The 8,611-nt window shown below is 41.0% G+C and overlaps 1 protein-coding gene across 4 annotated transcripts in view; it reads right to left on the reverse strand.

Annotated features, from left to right (window-relative positions):
* The window catches only part of tbk1 (TANK-binding kinase 1), a 15,587-nt gene extending 8,860 nt beyond the window's left edge, over positions 1-6,727 (reverse strand). The window contains exons 1-12 of one of the 4 annotated variants that reach the window (XM_005947892.2): positions 6,642-6,727; positions 5,253-5,359; positions 4,304-4,444; positions 2,982-3,111; positions 2,596-2,777; positions 2,300-2,460; positions 2,108-2,218; positions 1,795-1,974; positions 1,516-1,712; positions 1,345-1,403; positions 736-827; positions 543-644 (exon numbers count right to left, since the gene is read on the reverse strand). In XM_005947892.2, the coding sequence (XP_005947954.1) occupies positions 543-644; positions 736-827; positions 1,345-1,403; positions 1,516-1,712; positions 1,795-1,974; positions 2,108-2,218; positions 2,300-2,460; positions 2,596-2,777; positions 2,982-3,111; positions 4,304-4,444; positions 5,253-5,339 (1,442 nt within the window). In that variant the 5' untranslated portion in view covers positions 5,340-5,359; positions 6,642-6,727. Of the gene's footprint in view, positions 1-542; positions 645-735; positions 828-1,344; positions 1,404-1,515; positions 1,713-1,794; positions 1,975-2,107; positions 2,219-2,299; positions 2,461-2,595; positions 2,778-2,981; positions 3,112-4,303; positions 4,445-5,252; positions 5,378-6,069 lie in introns of all 4 variants that reach the window. The other 3 variants (XM_014329416.2, XM_005947893.2, XM_042214393.1) reach the window with 3 other exon arrangements.
* Between the last annotated feature and the right edge of the window lie 1,884 nt (positions 6,728-8,611).

Raw genomic sequence — 8,611 nt, forward strand, 5'->3', positions numbered from 1 at the left:
TGGTTAAACTGTCAGCAAGGAATTTGCATTTGCACTGTAAAATTTTTATATAACTTTATTGCACATAAAAAACAGCTGTTTGTTTAAGTGAAAATACATGTTTGTGATTTTTTTTGCACTACTAAAGTTGAATAAAGTCTCGAGTTGTTAAGTATTTTGTCTACTGTCAATTATATCGTCAGTTACATGTTATCGCAAATTTTTTAAATGTATATCGTGATAAATATTTTTGGTCATATCTCCCTGCTCTACTAGAGCAGCGGTCCCCAACCCCCGGGCCTCGGACTGGTACCGGTCCGTGAGTCGTTTGGTACCGGGCCGCGAGAGTTGAGGCTCAGGTGTGAAATGTATGGTTTTCAGGATTTTTATCGGTTTTCAGCGTTATTTTGTTATCGTTTTGATCATTAACTCGGTTTTGACATTAGGATCTATATAAGTTAGAACTGAGGCCATCGATCTCGCTAAGCTAAGGGCCAGGCGCTGGCTTTGTTCGTTTGTGATGCATCTGTAGGAGCAGTGTGCGGGTTAACAGCCTCACTCACAGCTGCTCGGTCTTCTCCAACATCTGTGTGCAGAAGTTACACAGATGGAAAACCTCCAACTTCTTGCGCATAATCTCATTGTAGTCCTCCTTCATCAGCTCACTGCACAAATAAATACACAAAGAAAAATGACATGACATGAGAAAACCAACTGAGCTCCACATCTGAGAAGATTTTTGTGACGTGAACTTACATTAAACCTCGAACTCCTTTCCGCACCAGCTCCTGATAAAGCAGCAGAGACTCTGAAGTTTTCCACAAATGGCCGACATCTCCTGCAAAAGTCTGAACAACAGGAAGAGGAAGGTCAGCGAGCATCGAGGGACTGAAGGACAAAAAGACTGGCTCACGGTGGTCCCTCTGCAAAAAGCTTCAAGTTTTTTTGTGGTAGTTTGTACCCATCCATCCTCTTCCACTTATCCTTTTCAGGGGGGGAGGCTGGAGCCTAACCCAGCTGTCTTGGGTTGATCTATAAGTTATTTTTAGAGTCCCTTTGCAATCATTTCTAGTCTCTATTTATCTATCTATTTAAAAATAGTTCAGAATTATTGTGTGTAGTTCAGTCTTTGTAACTCTGTAAATCTGTTTGTAAGAGTTCAAAATAAACTTTTTTCTTAAAAGTCACCAGATGAGTGAATTAGAGAAAGATTAATGGGTTAGAGTTCATCCTGAAGTGGTCCTGATTTCTTATGCTGACACACCTAAGCTCCTGTAATTGAACAGGCCGTATAAACTAGCAATGTTTTACTATTTTTTTCCAGGGCCAATCAGATTCACAGCTAAGATGATGTGAGTTCAGTACCTTTGCGTAGCTGGCGTCCAGGTCGAGGTCATAGCGGGGCTGAACTTTAGGAGGACTGGCTGTGAAAACAAAATCAAGTCCAGTTTCTAACCAACATATCCCATCACAAAACCCATCACATCAATTCTGGTTTTATTAAACATGACAGAAGAAAAAAAAGGAAGTGCATACGATCTTCAAAGATGAGTCCCACGGTGGCGACGGACTCACGGCTGACGAGCATGATGGGATTTTCTCTGGAGGTCTTGGGGAAAGTCTTGGCCTGGCGGTTGGCGTCGAGGACGAGGCGGCGGCCCTCGTAAAGCAGCTCCTGATTATGCAGAGGGATGCTAGTCCTGCGGCACAACAGTTCCTGGAACAGCGCTGCCCTGTGGGCACATGAAGAACAGCAGCTTTCAGACACCGTGCAGACTGTTTGAGAAAGCAGGTGCACGGGCACTCAAGGCTTACGTGTTGTACTCATGGATGTAGACGTGGTGCAGTGTGGCCTGCTGCAGGCTGAAGACATAAACGACGGTTCGGTGCAGGATGTCGTTGGTCTCAGCGAAGAACTGATCAAAGCCCCAACATTTCTCCTGATCGGCCTCCAGGATGTTGGCGAGAACTGGGGTCAGGAGGCTCTGAAGACCCCTGAAACAAAACCAGAGACATGATCTGTGTGTGTGACCATGAAGGAAACAACAGGCCGAGACATTTCCACACATATATCCCTCAACATGTTTGTTCATGAGCGTGATGATCAGGGTATGTGAGGGTCTCATACTTTGACAGGCTGCAGGACACCGGCATCTCTGTGCTCCACTCGATCTTCCCGTTCTCACACTTCTGATGGCCAGAGATCGTCCCGGACGGCTTTTCTGTGATGATTTTATACCTGAGGCAGACAAACAGCTGGGTAAGTTTCAGCTCAGTCCAATTCGTGTCAGAATGGTCAAAGGTCACAGCTAGATCTCACATGACTTCTTTGTTCCTGCGCGGCCCTTCGAACGGTCTGAAGGGAAGGCTGCCGGTAGCGGCGTGGTAGAACGTGACGCCGATGCTCCACAGGTCCACCGTGGCTCCATACTTCTTCTGGTGGTCTTTTCTCAGCACAGCGCGCTCGTACATGTCAGGGTGCTGCATAAGAGACATATGAAGAAGAGTTACTCAGCAGCAGCTGCACCAGCTGTGACATCACTAACTGGCATGTTTGTGTATGCTGCCATCCTTTATCTACAGTTCCTGTTCACTGCGTGCGTTTGTTTTGCTGACCAGGTACTCCTCAGTGCCATACAGAGACACAAACTGCTCGTCGTCCTCCAGCTCTCTCGCTGCTCCAAAGTCGGTCAGCTTGTAGACAGAGCGTCCGTCCTCTCCGATCACCCTCATGATGTTTCCCGGTTTGATGTCCCGGTGAACGATGCCGTACTCTCTCAGGTGGTTCATACCTGCCACTGAAGGGGGCACAACAACCAATCAGTTTCAGTCGCCATATTGAACCATTTATATGCATTTCTTTCCACATTTAAAGAGAAGACTGATCACTCGTGTTTGATTTCCTTTTAACTGCTCAAACTTCACAGAGCAAGATTTCACATTTAAAAGAACCTGATCGGCTGGAACCAACGCAGAGTGTCACAGTTAAATGTGTCCCTCACCAACATCATGGAGAACAATGAGGAACTCGTCCTCGGGGAGTCCATACGCATTGGACGACTCCTCCAAGACAGTGTAGAGACTCCCGCAGGGACAGTACTCCATCACCAGGACCTTGTGACGGGTGTTGGACTGAGAGGAGGAGGAGGACGTTAGAAGGATGTTTTTACTCTCCTTAAAGATGTCAACATTATTTCTCAGCTACAAAATATAATTTCAGCTTTGGTCAATTTTTACATGTTAGTTTAGTTTGAATTCACTTTGAAGAACCACATAAACTGAGCCTAAAAGCTGAAACTAAAGCTGGAGCTGAGAGTCAGGAGGTAGAAGCGCCCAACAGGCTAATTCAGGGCTAAAAATTACTTGTTTTAGTTACTGAAACAAACATCTGCAAAACTCTTTTAATAACCAGGAAATTTGAATCTTTACATTAAAAACTAAAAAATGCGAAATCTGAATGTTGTTGTCAGATTTATGGCATAAAAAAATGTTATACTTTTGTCTTCAATTTAAATATTTAGGACTTCACTCTTGTTTCTGTTTTTTAGGTTCCATCTTGTTTTCCTCCTCTTACATTAGAGGAAATATTCCTTCTTGTTTTGGGCTATAAACCAATTTTATGATGATGGGAATCTTTAGTGGCAGCTTTCAAGGTTTTGAAGATCAACAACATGAAAAATGAAAATAATATTTTCTGCTTTTTTAAATTAAATATAACTTAACTATGAAGAGCAGGTAACACTCCCAAATTCTGCTGAATATTGTTCACATTTACAGCTGAATAAACTCTGTAAACTTAGACAGCTGAACAAATAAATGAAGCCGAGCACAAGGATACAGTGGCAATACCTCATCCTTGTGCTCGGCTTCATTTGTCTGACGGGTTCTTTTTCACAGTGAGTATCAGTCGTGGGTCAAACCTTCAGAGGTTTCTGTCTGGCAGAGTGGAGCTGAGCTCTTTATCACGGCCTCACATCATTCAGACACTTTTGGACCTTTCAGCTCAGTTATGGGACTCACAGGTATTGTGTGAGCCAGATGTGGCCAAAAAGTTGCGACATACCTGACATCTGGCTCATATAAGATGAACCTGAAGCTGCGTTAAAGCATGTAGACTCGACCTGAATCAACAACAACAGCCAGGCCCGAATGTGGGCCAGCAGTTGCACATCTGGGCCACATCTGGGCCCAGATGTGCAACAGCCCTAGCTAACCTAACATGTTATTTCTGGAAGATTCCCGTTTCCTCCTGGGATCAAATCAGGGATCTTTCACTTGCTAGGACTAAATATTCTCAGTAAGAATAAAACATGAAGTTACTGACCTCCTCCTCCACAGCGAACAGTTTCACGATGTTCTTGTGGTTGAGTTTCTTCAGCACCTCGAACTCTCTCATCTGGACATCGAGCGGCCGCAGAAAACTCAGGTTGTTGAACACCTTGACAGCGTATAGGTCGCCGGTTTTCTACACACAGACGTGTACATTACACTCAAGAATCATCACTTTTTAAATAAATCCTGTTTTTAAAAGAGGTGAAACTCAGAAGGACCATAAATATTCTGGGAGAAATTTGCCCTCAGCGTAGTCTGCAGGCTGAAGGCAGCATGAAGGGTTTAAAGCACAAGCTGAGCTCAGACACGAAACTCAACCCGACACAGATTTAATTATTCAGATCTGAAAAGGAGAAACTTTTCTGCACAGTAACAACATTTTTATGAATGAATTCAACCTGCCCCTCATGCAGAAGTAGCTGCCTGGCTCTTTTTCAGTCGAAATCAAAGCTCATATGAAAGCTTTCACGGCTTTACAAACAAGAAACTAATGTTAACTTGTTATTCGTTAACTGTGGATAATAATGGATAATTGTGGATTTTGTGACTCAGGACAAAAACAAACTCTGATTGGCTTTTGTAGAACCGAAACTCAGAGTTCAGGTTTAGAATTTGTTAAACCTGCTTTCTGGAGTGTGTCCAGGTGACATCTTTAGGTTTGAGAAGGTGAAAATAACATATGAGCCTCTCACTCTGACATGTTAAACCACAAACTGTAAGCGTACCTGAATGTTTCCTCTTTGCAATCAGGGGAAACACTCAATATCTATCTGCTGTCTACCATCAGTTCTGAACTCAAATATTGCTGAAAGACTTTGAAACAGTTCACTTCTTCATAAACAGAAGGGATCAAAACCAGAATAAAAATATCTTGATATCTTCATGGAGTGTTTCTGTATTTCCAGAGAGAAAAACAATTCGCGGCTGGCATGGCAAAATACCTTGTGCCGTCCACGGTAAACATTTGCCGTCGCTCCCTGACCGAGCAGGTCTGAGATCAGCCACAGGTAGTTGGCGGTGCTCTGCATCCTGAAGGCTGCGGGTGATCCTGCAGACACAGCACAAACTGATCAACATCAAGGGAAACAACGATTAATACACAACACAACCCAATCAGTCGAGTTTACTGCTAAAACACTTGGAGGTAAATAGATTAGCTAAAAAGGAGACAGCAGTTGTTACTGATACAGTAAGAAGCAGATTTCTATTTTGAAAATCTAGTAACTTAAACCCTAACTGAGGGCCTTTACTTTGAAAATCTGAGGCATTTCTTAGAGTTTATTTTCTCTTAGAAGCATGTTAGTGTTACTTTAAAAAATTAAGGGCCTGTCAATCAGTATTCATCAATATACAGCATAACCAGCCAGTTTATACACACTAGAGACTCTGGCTGTGTCTGATTTATATCGATCAATCAACAATCAGGTCATCAGTACTAAACAGTAGTGAACAAATCATCGATACTGATTGGGCGTTTTGGTGTATACTGATCTAAATTTGTGGCATCCATTGATTGTTATTTGTGGTTTGTATGGGTCAGGTATTTCTGATCTACACTGTTCAGCTGTTATATTGATCAGTTGTTTCTAAGATGCATCCATTAGCTGGCTGTGGTGTAGAGTCCACAAACAGCTAATCGATAAAGAGCAAAAACAATACATCAATATTCAGCAGAAACAACTAATCAATAACTGATAAAGTGATAGTGTTAAACTGCTGTACATATCAGTAATAAATCAATCAATAAATAAAAAGCACCTGGTTGGAAAACTCCCGCCACTTAATATATATTAAAAAAATAAAAGTTTAAAAATGTTTTTGCGCTGCGTCACCGGTTGCGTCGTGACGTCACGGCAGCTGCCTGGAAATTCCCGTTTGAGGCCTGAAACAAGAAAAAGGTAGAAGTGCGCGCAACATGAAGGTTATTCAGCCGACTCTGGGTCGTTACCGGACAAACGATGACGTCTTTAACCTTTGTTTCTGTTTACTGTTTACGGTTTCCGGTTAAACACGAACACAGCTGAACGCTTCCACCTGCGGGCCATCACACTTCAGGTTACCTGCTGACCCCGTGCCGCACGAGCTCTTCTGGGCTGGTTATCGATCCGGTATCTGTTTGATCTGTTCGTGTCTTATTTTTTCGTTCTGTCGACACGAACCGAAACGACCAAAAAACCGCGTCACTTGAGTAAACCTACCGTCCAAACCGAGCCCAAACACCGGGTCCGTCAGCAGCGAGCCCCAGGCTCTGTATACGTGCGGGAAGTAAAAACACTACCGGGAGTTTTCCCCGTTAAAACGACCCGTCTTTATTTTGTTTATTTCCTTACCTTCGCTCTGCGGTCGAGCCTTCTTCTTCCGCTATTGTCGGGTCACGTGACAGCAGTAATCTAATCAGAGAACCCAATATATGTAGGGGTGTGGCCTGATCCTACCGTAATACCGATAGGATAAGTATGGCCTCAAATTGTGATCATAAATATTTTGTACTTGTATATCAGTTTTGTACTTGTAAATCAGGATTTGTATGTGTAAAAAGAATTTGTGTGTGTGTAAAAAAGATTTGTATGTGTAAAAAGAATTTGTGTGTGTGTAAAAAAGATTTGTATGTCTAAAAAGAATTTGTGTGTGTGTAAAAAAGATTTGTATGTATCACTTCCTTTGAGCCCATAGGAAGTGGAAGAAATACAAATCGATCTGGATTTATTTGTGACGCAAAGGTTTGTACATCCGGTTATTTGCAAATAAAATAATCACAGATTTCTTTTTTTGGACCAATATTTGTATTTGGAAGAAAAGTACTTTATATTAATTACAATATCACAAAATCGGTATTATTAAAAAACAAGTATTTCTTGGATTCTTAATATATATTAACTCTCAAATATATTTAATATTAATATAGAATACTATTAACATATTATTAAATGTGTGCGAGAGCATTATTAATTTCTTATGCTTATTACATTATTAACATTAGCATCATAGTAATGAAACATGTTTGAAAATAAATGTTTGCTTAATAATCTCTTGTAGCAATTTTCTTAATAGGGATTAATAGGGATTTTCAGCCCTTCTTGCGGGACTTTTAAGTAACATGAACTAAATGTAAATGCAGTGGTAAATAAATATCGTGTTTAGATTTTATTCTGAGCCGGTGAAGGCAGTTTGGTCAAAGAAGTGCTTATGTTGGACTTAATGTCTCACACACATTAAACCTCTAACAGTTGATTTCACTGCAGGACTGAGCAGCCATCACTCATGTGAGGGTGGCTGCCATGGCGAAGCTGCAGTTGATCCAATTTTTCACAGACAGCTGGGACCTCTAACAGCTGGAGGGTAGATCTCTGTGGAGGGATAGGGCTCATGTGAATACTTTTAAAGCAGTTCTGAAAAGTTTGCTTAACCGTGTTAAACTGTGGCATAAACATAAATGCTGTTTTGCTTCCATTCTGGAAAATTAGACTCACAAAAGTAATTATCATCAGATTTTATTTTTCCTGTGCAGACGGAATGAAAGCATTTGAAAATAATGAAAAATGGCTGAAAACCTAGAAGTATTGTGTGAAGCCACAAAATGTTCAAACATTTTTTAATAAAGCTGCATTTGAAAAAAGTTTCACGAAGCTAAACCCCTGTTATTCTCTCCCATTTTTTTCTTTTGTAGTTACATGTATTTGTTTATCTCACTCCCTCAAGTTTCTTAAACACTCTTAACCCTCTGGGCTCTGTGGTGGCCATTTGTGGCCACTTCACTTTTTCCAACCATTTTCGCTGTGTTAAAGCAAATGAAATGAAACTTTCCAAAGGTCTCGCTTTTTTTCCGGATTTTTCAATTTTTAACTTCAGCTCCTTAAATACATCAATAATATACACTATACATCAAATTGTTCCTGTTGGCTCTATCGTGGCCATTTTTGGCCAATTGAAACCCATTATAACCACCTTTTTTGATTCCTTGTTATTTACAGTACTAAATCATGCAATTTAGGTAAAATTGCTTTCATTCTAAACTCAACACATGAAAATTGTAGTTTTTAATGTTTTTTTACCAAATGACACCATTTACCCATTTTTGGCCAAACAACATGTAATATTCTTAGTTTCCAATAGCGATGTTTGATGGCTTACCACGCTCCAATGGACCAAAAGAATGAAACAATTTTGACATAAGTTTGATCTTAAGGATCTAATTGTTTGTGCATGACATTGCAGCACAAACATGTATTTGCAAGACAGACTGGAATAAATAATGACGCATCAAATATTACATAGGCTGCAGTGAATTTCTGTTGATGCA

This window comes from Haplochromis burtoni, unplaced genomic scaffold (assembly GCF_018398535.1).
Source record: "Haplochromis burtoni strain Fernald_Lab_line unplaced genomic scaffold, NCSU_Asbu1 Contig_559, whole genome shotgun sequence".
Classification (NCBI taxonomy): Eukaryota; Metazoa; Chordata; class Actinopteri; order Cichliformes; family Cichlidae; genus Haplochromis; species Haplochromis burtoni.